Here is a 24661-nt window from a genome sequence, read left to right as displayed (position 1 = left end):
ACTGCTGAGTCCCACCACTATCAGGTCACAAAAAGGTGTCCTACGTACATTAGTGAACAGAACACACTGAGTTTGTGACCCAGAAGATCAGAAAGAAAAGAATAATCTCCAAGGCAATAGCTACAGCAGAAGGGCCACTTCTCAAACTGAAAGTTCTGGATAACCCAACTCTCTTAATTAGCAATAGCCAACAACCACTGGATGATGACCCTGTGACAGAACAAAAACTCATAATGCTCAACTCCTAAGGTGTGATGAATTGTGTAGGTAAACAGCTAAAGAAGAATAAGATAAGAATAGCATACAGCACACTACAGAAGCTGGCATCCATACTCACACCTGTGAAGGACTGGCTACCTCTACTCCAAACCCCCTGGAGTTTAACAAATCCCATGCAGTTGTGGCCGCACTGGCTGCACTGTAGACAGCACTTGAAACACCACAAACTCAGTTACATGGAAGAATTGGCTGTAGCCCTCTGTGCTAAAACAACTGGTCATACAATTAGATTTGAGGACATAAAAATCTTGAAGAAAGAAGATCGTTGGTGGCGCTAGCAAGACACCCAAGTAACCTCAACGGAGATAAGGACTCATCATAAACAAAGCATGGCAACTGCTCATTCAAAAGAAATTTACAGTGCAAAACAGGACTGGCACTAAGGACAATGTATTTTTTTCCACCTCCCAGAGTTTCAGAATCTGACCTACAGAATAGGGTGGAGCTTAAAGAATAGAAAAAATAAATATGCTGATTTTCAAAGGTCTTACCCCTAGAATTGTTCCATCTTAGCTAAAAATATTTGCCAAAATATTTAAACCTTTTATTTGAATATCTAGAAGTAGCTCGATCAACTGAAAGTTGGTAAAAATTTATTAACAAAAATGTAGAAACCCAAATTTTTTAAATGAATCGGTTCTGTATCAATGATGCAATTTATGCCACATACAAGTGTATAAATTCTATGAAGGGTTTCAAGCAGGCTTGTCCAGTCTATGGCCCGCGGGCCAAAACCTGGACTACCAGCTTCATTTTTCTGGCCTGCAGAAGCTCCATTGAAATTTCAGATTCTTCTTGCGGGATTCCTGCTTCCCTGCCACTACTCCTCTCACTGTGAGCTTGAGCCTCATGGTGCCAGAAGTTCGGGTTAATCTTGCGGTGGGACCACCAGACCCCAAACAGCATGGGCCTTGTGCCCCCACCAACCCTCCAGCCAGCGACATGGCTAGAGGTCCAGCGGACCTCCATTCCCCCCCCAACTCCCCCCCCCATGACAAGTTCAGGGGGCTGGAGATCTGGTGGGTCTCCAACCCCCCTAACTCCTCCTCTCATCTCCCCCCCCCCCCTCAAAAGCCCTGGTAGCCCAGTGGGCCGCAAATCACCCCCCCCCCCAAAACCTGGTGGTCTTGCGGGCCTCTTTCCCACACCCCCATACCTTTGTTGGAGGAGGGAAGTACACTCCCTCCTCTTCCAGCAGCTCCACCTTGAAAATGAGGTCACCCAGCCCCGCCCAGTGCATCCTGGGATGTGCTGCTGGAAGCCCCGCCCAGCGCATCCCAGGATGCATTTGCGGGGCTGGGTGACCTCATTTTCAAGGCAGCGTTGCTGGACGAGGAGAGAGTGTATCTGCCTCCTTCAACAAAGGTAGGGGGTGGGAAAGAGGGCTGCTAGACCACCTGGTTTGGGAGGGTTTGATTTGCAGCCCACTGGGCTACCAGGGCTTTTTTTTGGGGGGGGGGGATGTGAAGGGGATAAGGGGGGCTGGAGACCCACTGGACCTCCAGCCCCCCCCCCCCCCCGAACTTGGGTCGGGGAGACCGGAGGTCCGCTGGACCACCAGCTCCCGGGTCATTGGCTGTGGGGGACAGGGTTCTGCTTCTGCAGGAGGGGTTTGTATTGGGTGGGGGGGCTGCTAGCATGCAAATGCATGCTGGACAAGGCTCACCATTTCTCCTTCTTGGTCTGCAAACCCTAACGTAGGGTTTTCCGCAGACAGCGCATCAATGTTTGGTGCACTGCTCGCTGATCATTGTAATATGTTTAGCATGCATTTGCATGCTACTTACACTAAGAGCCCTGTTAATGCATTTGCATGCTAGTTGCGTTAGAGCTAGAGCCCACGAGCGCATTGTTTCATGTGCTCGGGGGCTCTGATCATGGGGCAGTAGCAAACTCCGGCGCTATTATGACACTAATAGCCTCTAGCACCCGCATTTGCTTCTGATCATCTGCCCATTGGTGTCTAGTGCTCCCCCCCCCCTAACCTTTCCCAGTTCATAACTTAAAGGAGGCAGGAGTAATGCCCATTCACTCTTGCCTCTGGCACTGCCATCTTGAAAAACTGCAGCACCCAGCCTGGCATGATGCATCCTAGATGCACCAGGTGGGCTCAATCTGCTATATAAAAGAATTTTTCGCTTATTTGGTAGTCTCCATCCAACTACCAAATAAACAGAAAAATCCTTGCTTAGGCATCTAACACTGGGCAACTCCATTCAAAGATATGCTTGCATAGTCGCCATGCTCACTCACCTGCTGAACCCACAACTCAGCCCTGGATTATTCCCTATCCTGCTTTTGGAGAGGGGAAGTGTGGGGAGGGAAAGCCATGAGCAAAGCTGCCCCCCCTCCCCGCTGTTCATTAGATCAAAGACATATAAACACACGTTCCCTTGTGAGTGTAGTGTGGAAGGAAATATAAATGGAAATGTTTGCAGCCTGCTATCTTTTTATAAACAAAAATGAAAGGGAGTAAATGCTTCCTATAGTCAGAAATTCAGTGCTATCTTCTGTAGTATAGAAGAAAATTTGTGACATTTAATTGGGCTTCTTATGTAAGTTTGTCAATGGGTTCTGTGCAAGCCAAGTCATCTAGTTTTAATATGTTAGACCATGGTGTTCATTACATAGCATTAATTCATAAAGTTTATCGTTTAAGACAGTGGTTCCCAAACCTGTTCCTAGAAGCACGCCTGCAAGTGAGGTCTTCAGTATATCCACAATGAATATTTATGAGATTAGATTTGTATGAAGTGGAGACAGTACATGCAAATCTCTCTCATGAATATTCATTGTGGGTATCATGAAAACCTGACTGGCTGGGGTGCCTCCAGGACCAGGTTTGGAAAGCACTGGTTTAAGAGATTGATAACTTTAATTCCACTGGGAAATTTTGGTCCTTGATTGAATTTGATTTCTTGGATAGTGTTGGTGCTTGCACAGAAGTCGGTTTTCATTTAGGAAAACTGACCGTGAAACTAAGCACAGTGAAGCAAATGCTTAATTTAAAACTCATTAGGTGATGGTACTAAATTGATTTTTACTGATTATGTAATTTTTTATCTTTTTAGCAGGGAACTGACGAGCTGTTTGCTTCTGATATAGCTAATGGGCCTTATGCCATGAGCAGTTCTACTCCGGCTGCAGGTATAGTGAATTTTTTTCAGTGTTACTGTTGATAAAATTGGAATTCTCTGTTGTGTAAATTGGTCTGTCAGATTTCTGTAGTCTAGCATTAGTAGAACCATTGCACACACATTTTGTGACCTGGTAAATGACTTTTACTTTTGCTGTTGAGCTCAAATGTAATAAAGAGCAGGATGCACTGGGCAGGGCGCCGCCATTTTGAAGTGGCTCCCTGAGGAGGAAGGGAGCACTAGTCTCTGCTGCCTCTATTCTGAGGTATGAAGGAAGGAAGTTGGGTTTGGGGAGGTAGGGAGAACCCCACTGCTAGACCATCAGGGCTAGCGGAGGGCTGTTGAGGGTCCCACTGGACTACCAGGATATTTTAGGCTTTTTTTGGGGGGGTGCTTTGTGTTCGGGGCGGGTGAGGGGCCTGGAGCTCAACCAGATCTCCAGGCCTTGTGTTTGGTGGGGAGGGTTTACGTGGTCGGGGGTGAGGGGTCCTGGGGTCCACTGGACTCCCAGGACTGAGGGCGAAAGCCCAGGCTGACAGTAACTGCCTGGGTTGCCTGGCATCGATGGAGGTGGGGAGAGAGCCTTAACCCTAATGCCAGCTCTGAGCTGGCGTAGGGTTAAGGTGCTATTCCACCTGTACGATCAGAGTGCTCTGATCATATGAGCGGAATACCACTGAGCTCATTTAAATGTAATTTAAATGAGCTCAGCTGTATTCCCTGGCGCACTCACGCTAGACCCTTCCGATCATTCCACGCTGGTAAATGCAAGGGCTAGTCCATCACTAGTGACCTCTTGTCGCCCACATTTACCTTTGATCAACAGGGCCTCAGCCATAGTGGGCCAAGCAGTCCCCTCCTCCTGTATTGACTGAACGGATCCTTCACCCAGGATTGGCCAGGAGGGAATGTGGAGGGATGGAGACCCACATACAGAGACTAATTGAAGGGCCAGGGGCTGAAATGCAAGGCAGAAAATCAAGGCCATAGGCAGATAACATAGTTGCTCAGTGGAAGGGCTGCCCCTGCCCCACCCCCATCCTGCAGTAAAGCTGCAGGGCGGATACCCACACTTCACCATAAACCTCCATCTCCAGAAGTGCCAAGCTACAGGAGCTGAATCTTATGTCTCCTCCCCCTTGGTAGCAAGGAAAGAGCAGACCGTGTATAAATGCAGACTTTATTCACTACTCAAACGCCCAGGTCCTTATACACACATGCCCAACATGCTTCGTCCAATGGAGCTTCTTCAGGGGCAATTAATTTGCCAGTGATGTAAGTCTTCAAACTTCACCAAACCAGTGGTTAGTGTGTACACATTTTGCAGTTATTGCAGGATTCCTGAGTGTGTCCTATGGTACACCATTTAAAGCTGTATTAAGTGCCTAATGCAGCTTAGTAAAAGTGCCCCATAGTGATTCTCTTGTTTTTGCTTTTTCCTTAATTGTAGGTCTTGATTGATTTTATTATAAAAAGTTGAATTTTTTTTTTTTTTAATCCAGTTCGAAAGTCAGGGACTCAGGAGAAATGCTACCAAATATTTCTCCACAGAAGAGGTTAGTGGATGTGTGTAATAGCCTCTCAGCAAAGCTTGTATTGGATAACAAGACTGCAAGAAAGCATGAGATAGCTATGAAGTGGAGGAGTGGCCTAATGGTTAGTTCATCAGCCTGAGAACCCGGGGAACTGGGTTCGATTCCCACTGCAGCTTTGGGCAAGTCACTTAACCCTCTGTTGCCCTGGGAACCAACTAAGTGCCTGTATAGAATATGTATCACAGAAAGGTGATTTATGAAATCTTATCCCTTTTCCCTTCAGCCTCTATCTGCGTAACTAAACAGATAAAGCTAGGCAGCTTCTTCCTGTCCTAACTTTATCCGGATAGTCCTCTGGCCTGAATATTATTCAGGTGATTTTCAGCAACACTATCCAGATAGTGCACCGAAAATCAACGGATGGCCTTGGTGCTGCTGTTTAGGTAGGAGCATTTGAATATTAGGCATATAAGGAGATGAATAAGAGACCAATGCAGAGGCCAGGAGAAGAATTATCAAGTTTTTGGAAGTTCACTACCTTAGATAAACTCGGAATCCTTTTTTAAATATAAATTAATGGAGGGAGGATGGATGGGGGGGGGGGGGAGGGGTTCTGTTTATAATTAAACTGTTCTTTTGATGTGTATTGTTGTTTTTTGTGATGTGCCAGTAAAGATAGGTCTTGATTAAAATATAAAAGAACACATTGTCAGTGTCTGGCCTTTCTGGACTGTGTTATAGGCAGTGGCATACCTAGCTTGTTCAGTACCCAGGGCGGGTGGCTACTTTGCCCCCCCCCCCCCCCCCCAGGTGTGCCACACCCCTCCGAAGCACATCACCCCACCACATTTCCTTCTAACAAGGGGGTGCATGGAGCAGGCACGTGCGGCTGTCGGCTCTACCAGTCCCCTGCCCCAGAACAGGAAGTAATGCCAGAGTAGGCAGGGGACCGGCAGATCCGATGGCTGTGCGCCTGCTGCGCGCACCTCCTTGCTGCCTGCACACAGGGCAGACTGGCCCCACTGCCCTGCCCTTGGTATGCTACTGGTTATAGGTTTCTAGATTCCTCAGATTGTACCTGAAGGGAAAAACCCCCCCCACAGGATTACCCTCTGTATTGATGTGCTTAAGGTGCTGACAAGGTTGCACAATTTGATTTTGATCACAAACGCTGGTGTGTAATGTGAACATTTAAGAGTTGAATTTCTTATTGAAATATCGATGTTTATGGGAAATAGTCTCACACACTTGCCTATTCTACGCTTGCTGCTCTTTCTTAGGGCTTAGTTGTTTGACCTGAGGCGACTGTTCCAACAGTGTGTGGGTTGGTAATATGCTTAATTGATATTTGCTGTATTTTGATCCTGTTACCTTAGTAAATGTATTGAACATTAATACAGTATATAAAGTGGTTTCCAATGTTAATTATTTGAGCTAAATTGGTTATTGTAGGAATCTTTTTATGATGAACCATGGGAAATTGAGTCAATTGTTGGCTCTGAAATTGCTGATAATTACAGAGAAGGGTTGGAAATCCCTTTTCATACAAATTAGATTTCCTGGTAATTGGTTGATTGAAAGAATTTCTGCAAGTGTTCTGCTTTTAATAAGGTGGGAAAATTGGATTGGTAACTGAACAGAGCAGTTTTTGTGGATTATCTCAAAACTGTATGATTTCTGATAACATGCACCACAAAACTTCCAGGGCATCTCTTTCACAAGTTGCTTTGAGCATAGTGCAAAGGCATGTTTTGCTGAGGAAGTGCATGGTTTGAGGGTGTACGACTGAGTAGGTGTGGGGTTATGAATGGTAGGAGAGTAAGAAACTGAGACCCTCATGATCAAAAGCAAACGCCGGTGCTAGAGGCTGTTGGCGCCGGCGTTTGCTACCGCCCCATGATTAGAGCCCTCGACCGCATGAAACAACGCGCTCGAGGGCTCTTTGGGCAAGTAGCATGCAAATGCATGCTAAACAGGGCTCAGCGCATTCATCCACAATGATCAGCGACCAGAGCGCCAAAGATTGGGTTGCTGGCTGTGGCAAACCCTACGCCAGCACCAAGCTGGCATTAAGGTTTGCCGATTATTGGGGAGGAATGTTGAGCCCTATCCAGCATGCAGTTGCATGCTGGCAGGCCCCCCCCCCCCCCCCCAAAGCAAACCTGCCAGGCTCCCAATGAGGCTGGAGATCTGGTGGACCTCCGGTCCCCCCGACGATCCCACCCCCCCAGGTTCAGGGAGGGCTGGAGATCCGAACCTCCCCCCCCCCCCCCCCCGAAATTGGTCCCTGGTCTAGTGGCCGCTGGCAAAACCCCCTCCCACCCAGCGAGCGATGGGGAGGGCTGGAGGTCCGGCGGACCTCCAGCCCACCCAACTCCTCCCCCCCCCCCCCCCCCGCATTGTCCCAGTGATCCCTGGTGGTCCAGCGTAAGGACAGCCCCCTCCCGGCCCCCCTACCTTAGTTGGAGGAGGGACGCAGCCTGCCTCCCTCCTCTTGGTTGACGAAACAGCTTATTTTAGAGAGCTGTTTGGAACAGCGTGGGGCTTTTGATCATGAGGGCCTGGGGACGAAGAATGGATCCTTATGGCCATGCATTGATTATCGCTGTTTAAATGCAATCACTATCAAGAATAAATACTCCTTGTGCTCATAGCAGAGCTGTTTGATCATTTACAGGGGGCCACCATTTTTATCTTTTGGGCCTATAATTTAATCTGTATTCAAGCTGGAAATGAGTGGGAAAACTGCTTTCAACACAAGGGATGGACATTACGAGTACCTGATGATTCTGGTTGGATTGTGTAATGCTCCTGCTATTTTCCAACACTTCATAAATGAGGTGTTCCGAGGCGCCCTGCACTCTTGTGTCTTGGTATACCTAGATGACATCCTGGTTTTCTCTGCCTATCTGAATTCACATCAAGATGGTGCTTCAGTGCCTACAGGAGAATAGTCTATATTCCAAGCTGGAAAAATGTTCCTTTGAGCATACAGCCCTTGCCTGCCTTCAGTGGACCCATGCAAATCTGCAGCAATTTAGGACTGGCTGCAACCCACAGGCCTTAAGGCCATTCAGAGATTCCTGGGCTTCGCCAATTAATACCAGCAATTTATCGACAATTACTCCAGCGTTACTTTGCCTCTTACCGCCCTCACTCGCAAGGGAGCATCACCCACAATTGGTCAGCTGAAGCTTGGCTGGCCTTCTCAAAGCTTAAGGCAGCCTTTCTTATTGCAACGGCCTAATAGATCATGCCCCTTCTTTATAGAAGTGGATACTTCTTCTGTGGGGATGGGCTGTCCTATCTCAGGCCTCTCCCAGAAGGAAACTCTTGCCCTATTCTTTTCTTTAAAAGTTCACCCTGGCCAAGCAGAACTATACCATTGGAGACCGTGAACCTCTGGCCATCAAATTGGCTCTGGAGGAGTGTAGACATTTACTGGAAGAGGCCACACACCCTTTTATCATAACCACCAATCATAAGAATTTGATATATCTATAGGAGGCCAGAAGACTGAACCCTCATCAGGCCAGATGCTCACTCTTCTTCTGTTTTGATTTTCGGTTGACCTATCGTCCAGTAGAAAAGAATGCCTGGGCTGATGCTCTCTCCTGGTCCTTCAATCCCACTGGCACCATTTCCGAGCCTCAACCCATCATTAATCCAAGGAATATTCTAGCCATCTCCCAGATTACTGTACCTCCCCGGATGACACTGTTTCCTAAATGTCTTGCAGTGGGTGCATGAGGGATACTAAATTGGCAGGGCACTCGGGAATAAAGAAAACACACTGACTGGAGGAATGCCATTATTGATGGCCTGAAGTGGCTTGGAAAGTACAAAAATATGTTAACTCATGTGTCAATTGTGCTAGAAGTAAGCCAATGCATGCCCACCTGTGGGGCTAGCTCCAGCCTCTTCCAGTTCCCGAGGCAGACTTTTCCATAGACTTTATCATCGATTCTCCACCCTCTCTAGGGTATACTACTATCTGGATGGTGGTAGACTGCTTCTCAAAGATGGCACACATTGTTCCCTTGAATTCCCTCCCATCGACGGCCTCCTTGACCCATCTGTTTATCAAGGAGATCTTTCGTCTCCACGGACTACCAGAACACATTGTCAGTGATCATGGGATCCAGTTCATCTCTCGTTTCTGGCAGAAGCTGTATAAGAACTTTGGCATCCAGTTGGATCTCTCCTCAACCTATCACCGTCAGTCTAATTGCCAGATAGAGTAAACCAGATGCTAAAAAGCTTCCTCCAATCATATGTTAATGAGTGCCAAGATGACTGGGCGCCTCTACTCCCTTGGGCTGAGTTCTCATATAATAATCATATTAGTACAGCTACCAGCTCGTCTCCCTTTTATGTAATATATGGGCAACAACACCATATTTCAGTAGTGGCCCACCTTTCCTCCTCCACGCACTCAGTCCAGTGGCGGCCAGAGATATTTGGGAAGTTTGGCACCAGACTCGGTGACTACTCGTGCAGTTGTCAGTCAGCTACAAGAAGCAGCCTGATCACAAGTGATCAGCCCCCAAATTTCACCTTGGGAGAAGGTGTGGCTGAGCACCAGGCACCTTTGGCTCAAGGTGTCCTCTCAGAAGTTTGCACCCAAATTCATTGGTCCTTTTGCAGTGCAACATCTGCTGGGTCCGGTTACGTATCGATTACGTTCCCCCCCCCCCACCATTCGCATCCACAATGCCTTCCATTCCTCCCTGCTAAAATCTGTGCTGCTGCTGAGGGCGATGGCTAGAGACCCTCCACCACCTACACTAGCAGTTGCCATTGACCCAGAGTTTGAGGTACAGGGTATACTGGAAAGTAAGAGAATCAAAAGAAGAGTACACTATGTCCTGGCCTGGAAGGGTTATGAACCAGAAGATATGTGGAAACCTGCTGTTAACATGTGAACTACAGTACTCATTAGGCTTTTCGTCGCCTTCATCCCCTTAAGCCCAAATCTAGGGGCCTTCAGGAGGGGGTGCTGTCACGACCCTCACCTGGTTCAGGAGTCCTGCAGTATTCTGTGCCTAGAGTCTTGTGAAACTTTACTTTCTGGTTGCTACGCTTCCCTTTTATAGCCCTAGATGGGGTGCTGACAGATGATCTCACTTCCTGGCTAAGGGATATTTAAGGAAGTGCTCTAGTGTTTCTGCAACAATCTTCTACAGTTGTGCTTCTTCAGTGTTCGTTGCCTGGTCAGTTCCTGCTTCCAGCTCTGCTGTTGCTGGTTTCATGCCTGCTTGTTCCAGTTATCCAGCCCTGGTTGTTAGTCATCCAGCCTTGCTTGATTGAGTTACTTCCTGGCCTCGACTCTGTTGGGCCAGCCCCAAAGGGCTCTCAAGAGCCAATCTGCCCTAACATATCGGGGCACCCCCCTTCCCCCAGGGTCTTTTAATAGCCAACCTCTAGACTGGCCTGTCGTGTTCCAGCTAGTCTGCTAGGTCCTGCCTAGTCCTACGCTTCAGCAAGTTCGAGTCAGGTCCTGCCTTCTCGAGCTCCTGGACTCTGCCAGGTGGCTCCGTCAGCAACTGCTGACGAGGGCTCTGCGACGCTTGCCCCGCACATGTGGCGTGAACCTTATCACAGCCCAAGGGCTCACCTTCCTCAGCTGTGACAATGTGAAGCTTTTTAGTGTCACATGACTTTGAAACGACTTCTGCCCTAGACAGATGAACAAAGGCAACCTTCTTTAATGGAAAACTATGCCAAACTGAAAACTCGTCTGAGTGAAGACTTAGAGCTGGAGTAGGAAAAAGCACAAAATCCAGCAAAGAATGTTACAGGAGACCCAAAATAAGATAAAAGCAGTCAATCAGCTTGCAATGCGTTTACACTCGTACAGTTTGGAATCCTAGACTGGCTTCATAAAGATCTTAAAAAATTAGATGTAAAAGCAAGACGACAACTCCATGCTTGCCAGAGAATCTCTATGAACCACGGTGTACCAAGATTGTATATTCCAAGAGCTTTGAAGGTATATGGATGTTGTATTCTAGAAGTGATACATTCACACAGCTATTATCATAGGCCTCTAGACATACTTAAGATCAACAGACTCAATTAACTCTAAAAGTGCTAAAGTATAAACTGCCACTGTCTGTCCTTAAACTTGGGAAAGTGTTTCTAATGAACAGAAGGAATTGATTGAGGTTCTTATAGTTGTCCAGGTGGTGCCACGTCTGAGTTTGCTTGATAGATTTTTAGCCATCTTGCTGTGGCTTTCTTCACCTTGAAGGCATAAGCTCACACTTCTTTAACCATTCTTCTGTCAGTTAATTCAGCATTCACATCTATTATTTCTTCTCTGTTTGTGCTCTAGTCAGTTGTTTTTCCTTTTTTGCTTATCCAATTCTTTAAAAAGACATTTTTCTCTTGTTTTGAAAATTGTTCTCTTTTCTTACATGTGCTGGTGGAGTCTCACTCAGTTCTCTTAGGTTTTCGTGGCTGGTGTCATTGTTCTTGCAGCTGTACGGGTGCTGCTGCATCTGAGTTTACTTGATCAATGTTTTAGCCATCTTGCAGTTTACTGCCTTCCTTGTTCTTGTCGGATTGACCCGTTGCTATTAACGAATTGTGCAAAGGATATATTAATATTTGATCTCCATGTTGATAATTCCACGGCTGTTGATTGTGATGATTTTATATCTGCCATTGTTTTTCCACAGGCTATCCAAATGGAAATCCTTACTGTGGCAGCATAAAATGAAGAAGGAAAAAAATCTCCATGGATGGAACAAATCAAAGAACAAAAAAGTGGAGTCAATCAGCACAAGTAGGAACCAGATGATTCTTTATTAAAATCAGGAAGACCCGACACAGCTGTGTTTCGGCATAAGCATATGCCTGCATCAGAGGTCAAAGCAATATCTCGCTTTGTAATTTCTAGAAAATGAATCGAAAGCTGGTTCTGAGTTTCTTATCACAGCCAGTAATGACACTAAATGTGCCGCTCACAAAGTAGTGCCTTAGTCAGACATGTTTGCCGAAACACAGCTGTGTCGAGTGTTCTTGATTTTGCGAATCATCTGGTTCCTACTTGTGCTGATTGACTCCACTTTTTAATCCTTACTGTGCGTCATATTTTGGAGCTGCTATTTAGATGGACTGTAAAGCCTAGGTATAGCCTTGTTTAAAAACCTCCTGTTTCTTGTTGGATCATTTTTTACTTTATATGGTGTATTAGATCTAATGTCACAGTAGTGTCTTTAGTGATAGAGTTTTGGAACCAACGTATTGCTTCTAAGGAAAAGGTGATTTATTTCTCTGCTAAATAAATGGTGCTGTGGTCCTTTTTACAAATAGCACCTGCAAAATGGAAAGCTAGGCAAGCCAAAAAAAAGATTGAGGAAGGTAAATAATTTGGCTTTACCTAAGTATAGCTGGCTAATGGATTTGACCAAAAACAAAACAAAACACCTCATCATTGAATTAGCCTTAGGAGGAGTTTATGATCCCTCGTGAGCTGTTGCAGAGCCCTTTGGGGGAAATTCAAGGTCATATGGTTGACTGAGAGTATAGCTAATTATTTAGTCAATACAGTTGTAATTTTTCAAAGATGATTAAAATTTTCAGTACTCTGATCTCCCCCCCCCCCTCCCCAACTGGGAAAACCTTACTTTATCAACTGAGGAAGTTTTCTTTATTGTGTTTGTTTTTTCTGGGATAGTAAAGGATATGAAAGATTTATTTTTTAAATTAGCGTGTCTTTTCAGCAAGGGTATTTTTCTCAGAGGAACCAAGGAAAGCTACAGTTCTGATAATTTTGTGGAAAAAAAATGTTTTATCCATTTATATCGGCTAATTGTTGCCCAATATCTAACTTCTCTTTCTTGGCAAAGCTTAAGAAGGTTTCCTCAGGTTTTCTGGATAATGAGAATGTGTTAGATACTTAGGGGCTTTTTTACAGAACACAGGCATTGATGGTAGTTCAAGCCCAGGCGTGTGCCATTTGCCACGCTACAGAAAATAGCTAGATATTTTCCAGTGTGGCACTAACTGGGCAGCGCCGTGCATTACCCATTTACTGCTGGGTTAGTGCAGGAGCCCTGAACGCCACCGCAATGGGTGGCATTAAGTGCTCTCCCCCGCATGGTCATGTGGTAAGTGAAATCTTAGCGTATGGCCATGCCATTTTTTGGCCTTTTTTACCTGCTGTGGTAAAAAGGGCCACAGCATGCAGCAAAAAGGGCCCCACAGCTAGTGCAGGGCCTTTTTTTACTGCAGCTTGGTAAAAGGACCCCCTCAGTGTGGATTTCATTTGGGATATGATATGGAGCCTTTCTAGTTTCTGTGCTGTATTTGTTTTTAAAGAGCGAGAGTATGGGGTCTGATATGCCACCTTTCCGTGGTTACAATCAAAATGGTTTACATATATACAGTATACAGGTACATATTTTGTACCTGAGACAATGGAGAGGTAAAGTGAGAAAGTAGATGGTGAAAGTGCAGTGGGGATAGTATTTTTTGATATCTCCATTGCTTTTGAGAACATTTGTCATGCGATATTAGATTTGTAAATGTTTAAGGGATTGCTAATGTAGTGCTGAATTTGTTTTTCTAAAACTTGTCTGAACAATTCGCATTGCCTGTTCTTTATGCTCTTCAGTCCGGTGTCAGAGCACCTAAGCATTTTAATACTTCAGTTATTTTTCCGTTGGATAAATATTGGAATGCATTCATTAAACCTCTTGGAATATCAATCACAGCTGACCCCTGAAGCAGGCATTTGCCAAAAGATGGCCTGTCGGGTCTTTTAATAAAGATTGCTCTCCATACCAATTCTTGAGGCCCATGTACTTTGTTTGTGCTGAATTGGTTTTGATCTATTCTGGTGGATCATCATCACATTTGGACTGATAATTGTTCCTCATGAAAGCCGACAAACAAGGATTCTACAGGGCTTGGTCTCTGTAACTTGTTGATATCTTTCTTTAAGCTTTATGTGGAATTATGCAATCCTCTTGGTGTTCTACATCTAAACTGGTGATATCCACTGGGTTGTTTGTTTCAGTGCATAACGGTGTTATTGTCTGTGGCACCATTAAGAAATGTTAAGTTGTTGTTCAAGAATGGATGACTCAAAATAGCAGTAAAGGTTGGCACTGAATTGTTGCATGGTGAGCCACCTCTACCTTTTTCTTCTCTAAAGTTAGAAATTAAGGGCACTTATGAATTTAGCTTCATCTTGGAAGAGCCAAGGTAGTGAAGTGGTCATTTTATATTTTTATTGTATTTTTTGTATTTTCAGAAACTTACAACACAAGTAAACACTTGTTAAAGCAAAATGGAATTAACATCGTAAAAATATGTAGTATTTTCCAAAGAAAATCAAAATCCTTCTTAGACCACAAATCAGGAAAAAGAGGGGGGGGGGGGCGCTTATAAGGAGATCAAACAGCAGAAATATTAAGAAAATCAAGTGGCAATTACGTGAATACCCCCAACCGTTCTGTTACTTCAGTCTATTGAATCTTTAATTATGCCCAGTTGAGAGCTTTAAGTCCAAAAAAGTCTTAAGTTGTTCCGGAGCAAAGAAGGCATACAATGTCCCCGCATATCTGACCAAACATTTGCAAAGATAACTCAATAAGGTCGCCCCCCCCCCCCCCCCAAAGTTTGTCTGTTGTCTTAATGCTAAAAATGTTCTTCTTTGATCCTGAGTACTTTTAGTCACATCAGGATACACCCATATCCTTTGACCATAGAAAAAGGTTGGTAGTTCCTGAAATATAGGTTCAAGGTTCAGCTTTATTTAATATATCACAAATTAAAAAGAAAATCTTAAGCGGTTTACAAGGGATTAAAGTAGGTAAAAGAAAAGAAAATTCAAGACACAGGAAACAAGGGAATGACCCATAAGGAAACTAGGTTACAAATTATAAGATAGGAGGCAGGGGATAAGGGATCCAGTTAAACCTAAGTAAAAGACGAAGGAAGGAATGGGGAGAAAGGAGACAGACAAATTAAGACAATTTCAAGGCCTTAATATTCAGCAAGTAAGTTATGCTGCCGGATCCACAGATCAGATTAGACAATACCAAAGGCCTTACTGAAGAAATACGTTTTCAAGGCAGCCCTAAAATTTCAAAGAGAAAACTTAGAGCAGAGATCCAAAGGTACAAGGTTCCACTGGGTAGGGGCAACCATCGAAAAACTGGTAGATCTGACGCGATGTGAATGAATCTGCAGGTGAGAAGGGATGACAAGTAAATACTGAGTAGATGAGCGTAGATAGCGATTTGGAACATAAGGAAGGAGTGATCTAAACAAAAACTGTGGTATCCCAGAATGGAGAATTTGATATGATAGCACTAGAGCCTCAAATATAATCCGGTATTGGATGGGGGAGCCAGTGTTCAGACTTCAAAAGAGCAGCGACATTATCAAATTTTCTAGCACCATGAGTTTGACAGCAGTATTTTGAATTAGTTGTAAATGGCATAACTGATGGAAGAGAAAAGGGAATTACAAATGAAGGAACTGTAGATCAAAGAAAGACTTATGTACAATGATAATGTGGTGAGAGAAGGAAAGCCAATTGTCGACTACCACACCGAGGATTTTAACAGAACCCATCAATGGAATAGACAGACCACAGAGAGAGGGGTAACAAGGAAGACTGAAAGTGCCAGTCAAAGGAAAAAAACCACTGATACCGTTTTTGCAATGTTCAGTTTTCTTATTAGAGCTAAGCCAATTGGCAATCTTAGAAAGTTTCAAGGTGATAGTAGTGGTAGAGTGATTTTCTAGTGGAAAGAACAGCTGGACATCTTTGTAAATATAAAAAGCAATATCCATTGTCTGTAAGAGGAGTGCTAACCAAGAGAGAAAGATATTGAAAAGTATAGGTCCGAGAACAGTGCTCAGTACTGCACTGAGGTCCTGTTCAAAAACAAAAAAGACCAATAGGTGGCCCTTTCAGAATCATCAGATATTGAAGACTTCAGTATTGCTGATATGTTAATTACATCCAACTTTGCTTTTTTATTTAAGTCATCTGGCACTCCCTCTACATTATCCTTTGAAAGAGAGGAAATGTAGTAAATCCTGTTGAGAAGAGGAATTGCGTCCGAGGATTAATAAAATATTTCCATTAAATACTTTAAAAAAATATGTAGATGGGGTATACCGGGGTCTTAGAGCATTCAAGAAATGAAGATTAAATCTTCAATTGTAGTTTCCAATCTGTTCAGTCCAACGATGTAACACTAATTTGTCCTTAACAATAGACTATGTAAGATCTTGCAAAGCTTTAACCTCTCCCTGAATGTTATATTTGAGAGCAATGTTCCAATTTTACCCCATCCAAATTTTTAGAAAGTAAGTCTACTTTACTTTCTAATGTAGCAACTTCTTCAGTGGACTTTGCAAGCATCACATTCAGTTTCCTGAGAGTCAACCAAATGCTCTCTAAAGTCACTGCCATGGGAGCACCACCACTGGTAACCACTCTGGCGCTTACTTCAGAGCTGTTCTCTTGCATGGCTCCACCCGTGGATTGAACGCCCTCACTTGGTCCCCTCTGACTAGTGACTTGCACAAGAGAGGGGAAACCCTGTCTCTCCCGTAGGGTCTGCTGGACGTGGCAGAAGATTGAATGCCGAAGAGGTAGTATTACTTCTAGTCCCAGGGCCTCGAGTGCTCCTTCACCTGGGGCAACAGCGGGTCAAACATCTCCGGTTCCAGATGGCGGTCTGGCGGCATACCTGGCTATCATTTGCCTATCATTTGCTATACGGGGAAAAATGTTTTAACTACTGAGGGTGCAGCCTTAACTATCCCCTTCCTCTTTGTATGCAGTATTTCCCAGGAGAAAAAAGAAAGATGACAGCATGAGGAATGCAGCTCCGAGATAAACCAAGCTCAACTGTCCAGCTTGACGCCACCATCTTGGCCACTCCCCCTCCCCTGTCATTTTATAAGCTTAGGTTAGTCAGTTGTCATTGTAACTACATGTAGTTGGGTGCTCCCAATCATTAAGCACGGGCTTTTCCAGCTGATAACATGCCGTTGCCTGCCTACTTTGCCAACTGTGGCTTGCATGTTAATATTGGGCCCAACTTGCAGGCATTGCATCGGTTGCTTATCATTTAGTTTTATTGTATTCAAATTTCTCATTTTGATGATTAAAATACTGATATTTGAGTGTTGTTTTGATTCCTCATACTAACAGTGTTGAGCTCCTTGGTTGTGGATTATTTTTTTCCAGCTGTAAAACATACTGGTTTATCTCTAGGAGCTGTGCATTGTCTGTCACTGATTCTAGATTATGAAACACAGTCCTAGTGGATGTACAGATTGAATAGGTAATTTAGGGGTCCTTTTACTAATTTAGCATGCACTAATGAATAGTGCACGCCCATTGTATACCTATGGGATGCATGGCATTTAATGCACGCTAAATTCGTTAGCACACCTTAGTAAAAGGACCTCCTTAACTTTTTGGGAAGAAGGTATAAGACTTTCTCTTCTTTTGATTGGCATTTGATATAGCTGAGTACAACAGTTGAAAGCATTGTCTTAGTGTCAATGTTACTTTGTAATTTGCTTGAAACATTCTTAATGGACAAGCAGAATGTAAGTTAATTTAAATAAACACTTCCAAGTGTTCAGATTTGCAGTTGAGTCTGGGATCACATCCAACACACAGTAGTATCCTGGTATGTGCAGAACTTACTCTTTTGGAAACATTATCCAGTGAGACTGGGAAACTATTGAGACCATGTTGTTCTTTGCAAAATTTTCAACAAACAACTGAAAAAATGTAAATAGTTACTAATGTTTTTAAATTCTGTTGTTTTTTGAACTTTTGTTCTTGCTAACATAATGGAAGTTTACATCAGAGTTTGTGTGTCTGGGGGCAAAATAGCTCTGCAATGGAATGAAATGTGGCAAGGGCATCGGTTTTGAAAAGTGAAAAGACATCGGTTTTGAAAATGGAGCCAGATCAGACTGAGGGGGGTCAGAATTTGTACCACAATTTTGTTATCTCCAGTCTGCTAATACTCGGTCATTGAAGGCCAAGAATGTACATCTTTGACATGAATATACCAGCGCATTAAAAATGGACATTCTGAGCCTTGAGTGATGTCACAAGAGCAACAGTGGAGTTGGTGTTGGTGGACTGGAGGTAATACTATTTTCCCCCAAAGTGAAGTATGTCAGTAAAACTGTTGGTGAGCCAGTTTTTGGCTTGTGAGCTGTAGTTTGCCCAACCCTGTTCTAGCTAACGAACACTTGGCTATTAAAAAAAAAAAAAAAAAGAGAAATACCTCTTATGAGAAGAATCCAGTACCAGAAACTGTACTGCTAACTGTTACTGATGGCCAAATGAGACAGCTTTTCCTAAACTACAGTAGACTGGTTCAGCTGTATATTAGGCTAGTAAAAACTAGGACCTATTTAATAAGCCCCCCCCCCACCCCAATGGATTCAGAATGGGTAAAAAGCCTTAATAAATGCAGCCCCTAGAAATGGTCTAATTTTGACACTAGAAAAACTGATTTTACATTTTAATTGCTTGTAGACCTTTGATGCCCACAGTGAGAGACATTTGGTTTGCTAGGAATCTGATCTTGTGCCTGCCTTCCAAAGGTAGGAACGGAAAGGAAAACAGAAGATGGCTTCACCCAGCATCATTAATATTGATCATTAATAAAGATGAAAAACTGCTAACAACTGTTAGGTGCAACCAAATGGTTCGAGCAGTGGGCTTATAACCAGGGAAGTCACTGTTCAAATCCTATTGCTTCACCTTGTGACTTAGCAAATAACTGTTCCCTCCATTTCCTGAGGTACAGTATTAGATTGTAAGTCCTCTGGGGACAAAGAAATAACTGCTATACCTGAATCTAACTCTCCTTGAACTACTGGAAAGGCATGGGCTAAATTTAATACGGAAATAAAGATAGTGCTCACTGCTCAGTGGTCTTTCATGATATCACTAACCTTTGCATAAAAATTCCCTTTCAGGGTGGTGACGATACATGTTCAGTGTTGCCATCCTTGTAATTCTGTGAAAATTGTTTTAAAAGCATTTGGATGTGATGGTATCTTAGAGTTCTTTTACTAAGCTGTGGTAGAATTATACTGATTTTTCCTTTGTGCTAAGGCCATTTTTACCACAGCAGTAAAATGGCCGATTTTTTTTTTCTTTTAATGGATGCACTAATATCGCCATTATTTTGTAGGCATAAGGACTTCCGTGGTAATTCTGCGCTAGTCAGTTAGCTTGTGCTAATGTGGACGTGCTGATTAATGCAAAAATGCCCCCTTTGTAGAAAAAAATTAAAAAATATATATTTTTAGCACATGGGTAGTGTGTGCCAGTTGTGAACTTATCGCAGGATACCTGAGCACATTCCACGGTGAACCCTTTTAAATTGTGGTATTCGAGTGCCACTGCTTACTGCAGCTTACTAAAAGGACCTCTTAAATAGCAATTTTGTCTCTCGTGAGTAATGAATGCACACACAGGACTGAGTAGGAAAAGTGAGGGTAAGGCCAGAGATGAGGAAGAGTCTGTGGTATTGTAGTGGGAGGATAAGGCAGGCTGCTGCAGTGGTCCTTGTTGTGATCTGCCATATTCTAGGCTTCTGTTTCATAGAGTAAATGAATCAATAGTACAGCTGGAAACTGACAAACTTCACACAGTGCATCCCTTAACACCTTTTTTTTTTACTCTTTAATGTTCTAGTTAATGGGAACAGCAACAAGAAATTTCAAGACGATCGGTTCCCCTGCTCCCCTTCTCGTGTACTCCATATCCGAAAAATTCCAAATGAAGTCACTGAAGCCGAGGTCATTTCATTAGGGCTACCTTTTGGCAAAGTTACTAATCTCCTGATGCTAAAAGCAAAAAGCCAGGTAAACTATGTTCAGAATAAAAGTGTGAACAAGCCAGAGGGGAACAGCAACACAAGTCAAGCAGCAGAGGAAATGTAGTTTGGTGGTCCCAGGTGTGAACAAAAGAAAAGGCGGAGCCTCGAACCGAAGGAAGCAAGATTTATTGAAGGACCCAACAGAACCTGTGTTCCAGCTAATTGACTTCATCAAGGGTCGTATCGTGATGAGCAACTCAATCAAAAGACATCCAAATATACAAACATAAGCATGATTTCTTTTGCTATTGCAGAAGGAGATTTGTATATAAGATGTGGTTTGAGGCTCCGCCTTTTGTTTTGTTCTCATCTGTGCTTACTACACTTCACTTCCTCTGCAGAATAAAAGTGTACCATATGTGCTGGTTTGCATGGAAAGTGTGTACTTCTTTTTTTTTTTTTTTTTTTTTTAAAGGCTGAGATAAAAGATAAAATGCTGGTATAAGTTGTAAAACTTCATTTTCACAGATTCAGTTATCTCTTTTTAGGCAAAGCTTGTATAGTTTATTTCACAGCTGATGGCTAGTATATTGAAAATATTTAAAACTGTCGTGAGGTTTTTCCAGGTTGTGGTAAGTTAATGGGCTGTGAAAGTATTATCCCTTAAAATGTAAACTCTCTTCTCAGATTATAAATTTCAGTGAATTCTGTGTATATCAGTGTGTTTGAGTTACAGAATTAATTTTTATGAAAATTTTGTGGTGAATTCCAATTTTTTACATGATTTGTTGAGCACATATGCCAATTTTAATTTTTTTTATCTCAGGCTCTAGGCAGATTAGAGGCAGGAGATATGGACAGAGTTGTGGATTGGGAGAGGGAAAGATGGGGACTTTTGGATCTAACAGTTACCATGTTCAGAGACCTAATTCTGAGTGTCTGGCAACCTCCAGGCCTTCACTGAATCCCTCATATCTGCACAGCTCTAGGTCAGTTCCCACCGGACAGTCCCCACTCACCAATTCCCATCTGAAAAATTGCCACCTAGGTCAATTACCACTTAATCAATTCCCACTGCTCCAGGGAGGATAATTTCCACCCTTAACAATCACAACACTGTCTAGAATCTGTCTCCTTCCCTTTATCCTTTCAGACAAGCAGTTGTTTGGGGGATCGGTGCCCCCCCAACACCCTCCAAACATTAACTTCAACATGCCACACCACACCTCTGTGCTCCTTTTCCCCTCGTTCTATGTTCCTATTCCTCATTATGTTCAGCTTCTGCACTTATTCCTCCTTCCCTCTTGTCCCCCTCCCCTCATGTTCTTCCTCCCCCCAGGACCAGAATCTCCCCTCCCTCTTCCATCCAGTGTTTGTCCTCCTCATCTCCCTCTTCGATCCAGCATCTGCCCTCCTTCTCTCTCATCCTTCCATCCATGGTCTGCTATCCTTCTCTCCTCATTCCCATCAGCGGTCTGCTATCCTTCTCTCCCCCTTCCCATCAGCGGTCTGCTATCCTTCTCGCCCCCTTCCATTCAGCATCTGCTCTCCTCGCCCCTTCAGTCCAGTGTCTGCCCTCCTTCTCTGCCCCCTTTCCATCCATCCTCTGTTCTCCTTCTCTGTCCTTCCATCTAGCGCTTGCCCTCCTCTTCTTTCCCCTTTCATCCAGAGTGTCTTTTTTTTTTTTCTTCCCCCTTTCATCCAGCCCCTCTGCCTTCCTCTCCATCCAGCGTCTGCCACCTCTTTCATCCAGTCTCTGTCCCCTCTTTGTTCTCCCCCTCCCACCCTGACACCCATGCCACTGCTGCTGCTTCTCTAGATGAGCAGCAGTGGCGACAAAAGAAGCTAAACTCACCGCGGGGGACAGACTCTTTATTGGCGCGGCTGCCGGTCTCTCCCCCTTAGATGTCATTTCCTGTTCCTGGGCAGAGGCAGCAGCCTGCGCCAATACAGAGTCTGACCCCGTGGTGAGTTTAGCTTCTTTTGTCGCCGTTGCTTTAGAGAAGCAGCAGCTTGGGTGGTGATGGGAGAGAGGTGGGGAAAGTCCAAACAAATTCATTCAAATAGCAAATTGGACAACACTAGTCCAAACCCTATTCTTTTATGTGAAAAAATAGTTACAGAAGTTCAAATGTGTAACTTCTCTAGACTGCTTATGGACACATGATATGAAAAATTGGCCATTCTTGATATTTTGGATCTGCTACTTTCGTCACTTTTTCCCCAGAGACAGTCACATTTAAAGATGTCATATAGTTGTGCTTATGTGCAGAGTAGCATTCCAGACATACACATGCATATGATGTGTGTGCCTGCAACTCCAGGTGGTGATATAATTTTTAATTTTTGTGCAGTTCTGCTAACAAAGCACACCTGTGTGCGCTGTGCATGCTTCCAAGGCAATAAGCATGTGGTCTGATGTTTGTGTGCAGATTATTTCTATATAATTTGGTTACAGCATCTGGTGCAAATTTTGTGTGTGTGCGTGTGTGCATGTGCGTATATATTAGGAATTCATATACAGAGCTTTAGCACGGTTCTAACACATAGCTTCCTGCATCGGCGCCTATATGAGGAGAAAGAGGACATTGCTATCTGGTTTTAAAGTATGTTCTTGAATCAGTTAGAAATAGTTTTTATGCACTGAATATCAACTGCAGGAGCAGGAATCTAAAAACTGGGCCATCGTGAATTATTGCAGAAAGTGTTAAGGTGACTGTGAACAGGCTCTGTGAACTGATTATCCCTTGCAGAGGGGGAGTGATTTCAGGGAACAAACAGCTTTTTAGATGCAGGTATTTAAAGAGTTGGATTTTACACTTATTGCCAAAGGCTGAAGTCCTAAGGTCATGGACATGAAATGGACAGTCTGCCATGTTTGTATGATAGCTGTTGCTGTTAATTTTTCCAGGGAGGGAAGAGTCAACTGGTTTGCAGAAAAAGATTGGAAAACCAAATAGCAACTAACAATTCTTGAGGGAAAAAAAAAGGCAGAAAGCAGCACAGGCATTGGATTTCAGCTATTAGAGATATTCCTTGACTGGGAAAGAAAAGCAAGCTGCAGGATTGATCTCCATCCATTTCCTTGGAGAATTATAGGTTCTTCCAGAAAGCAACCACTCAAGAGAAACAAATAGCCTTGACACGGGCTAATTGTATAATTAAAACTTAACTGATACTTGCTGTTGAGAATTGACTTTTATTTGATATGTATGCTCAGCTGGAGAGCTCTGGTCTCTCCTCTACCTTAGCAAGAATGTGCTTTGGCTTACTAAGTCAGAAGTCTGAAGGATCCCAGTAGTGTCAGGAGCGGAAACTATAGCGTCTTCCATCCACCAAGAGGATATAAGCTGAAGAGCCAGTGAGACCCACATACCTGTCTAAGATCACCTAGTTATCACCATCACTGCCAGACATTTGGAAACATAGGCCAGGTTGGTCAGTAAGAAATTTCCTGTCATTCATGATGTCATTGATTATCACCAAGACGTCTTGGAAATAGCTGAGACCCTGTTGGTCTAAACCGGTGGAGTCAGCTGACGGAAATATGCCCAATGGGATTCACTATCCAGCATCAACCAGGACCAGAGAAGCAGAGTGGATAAGCAACATTTATGATCCGAGAGCCAAATTGCAGAGAGTTGCCACCTGTGCTACATTATGGTCAGAATGCCTCTTCATCCCACTAGATAACTCACCAGTTTGGCTGCTCATGGGCTACTGGCCAATCTGCAAGAGCTGCTGGATATGGTTACAGAGTTAATCCTGAGCTTACCTAGATCAGTACATAAGTAATGCCATACTGGGAAAAGACCAAGGGTCCATCGAGCCCAGCATCTTGTCCACGACAGCGGCCAATCCAGGCCAAGGGCACCTGGCAAGCTTCCCAAAAGTACAAACATTCTATACATGTTATTCCTGGGATTTTGGATTTTTCCAAGTCCGTTTAGTAGCGGTTTATGGACTTGTCCTTTAGGAAACCGTCCAACCCCTTTTTAAACTCTGCTAAGCTAACCGCCTTCACCACATTTTCCGGCAATGAATTCCAGAGTTTAATTACACGTTGGGTGAAGAAACATTTTCTCCGATTTGTTTTAAATTTACTATACTGTAGTTTAATCGCATGCCCCCTAGTCCTAGTATTTTTGGAAAGCGTGAACAGACGCTTCACATCCACCTGTTCCACTCCACTCATTATTTTATATACCTCTATCATGTCTCCCCTCAGCCGTCTCTTCTCCAAGCTGAATAGCCCTAGCCTCCTTAGTCTTTCTTCATAGGGAAGTCGTCCCATCCCCGCTATCATTTTAGTCGCCCTTCGCTGCACCTTTTCCAATTCTACTATATCTTTCTTGAGATGCGGCGACCAGAATTGAACACAATACTCAAGGTGCGGTCGCACCATGGAGCGATACAACGGCATTATAACATCCTCACACCTGTTTTCCATACCTTTCCTAATAATACCCAACATTCTGTTCGCTTTCCTAGCCGCAGCAGCACACTGAGCAGAAGGTTTCAGCGTGTTATCGACGACGACACCCAGATCCCTTTCTTGGTCCGTAACTCCTAACGTGGAACCTTGCATGACGTAGCTATAATTCGGGTTCCTTTTTTCCCACATGCATCACCTTGCACTTGCTCACATTAAACGTCATCTGCCATTTAGCCGCCCAGTCTCCCAGTCTCGTAAGGTCCTCTTGTAATTTTTCACAATCCTGTCGCGAGTTAACGACTTTGAATAACTTTGTGTCATCAGCAAATTTAATTACCTCGCTAGTTACTCCCATCTCTAAATCATTTATAAATATATTAAAAAGCAGCGGTCCTAGCACAGACCCCTGAGGAACCCCACTAACTACCCTTCTCCATT

At 43.9% G+C, this 24661-nt stretch overlaps 1 protein-coding gene across 7 annotated transcripts in view; it reads left to right on the top strand.

The window, feature by feature from the left end:
• Positions 1-24661, top strand: part of PTBP3 (polypyrimidine tract binding protein 3) — a 286927-nt gene that overhangs the window by 101676 nt on the left and 160590 nt on the right. For 6 of the 7 annotated variants that reach the window (XM_030193767.1, XM_030193768.1, XM_030193765.1 and 3 more), the window contains 2 exons: positions 3351-3426; positions 19665-19834. In XM_030193767.1, the coding sequence (XP_030049627.1) occupies positions 3402-3426; positions 19665-19834 (195 nt within the window). In that variant the 5' untranslated portion in view covers positions 3351-3401. The remainder of the gene's footprint in view (positions 1-3350; positions 3427-19664; positions 19835-24661) is intronic. The other variant, XM_030193771.1, reaches the window with a different exon arrangement.

This window comes from Microcaecilia unicolor, chromosome 2 (genome assembly GCF_901765095.1).
Source record: "Microcaecilia unicolor chromosome 2, aMicUni1.1, whole genome shotgun sequence".
Lineage (NCBI taxonomy): Eukaryota > Metazoa > Chordata > Amphibia > Gymnophiona > Siphonopidae > Microcaecilia > Microcaecilia unicolor.
Note: the sequence above shows the minus strand (reverse complement) of the source record. Positions and strands in the feature narration are given on the sequence as shown.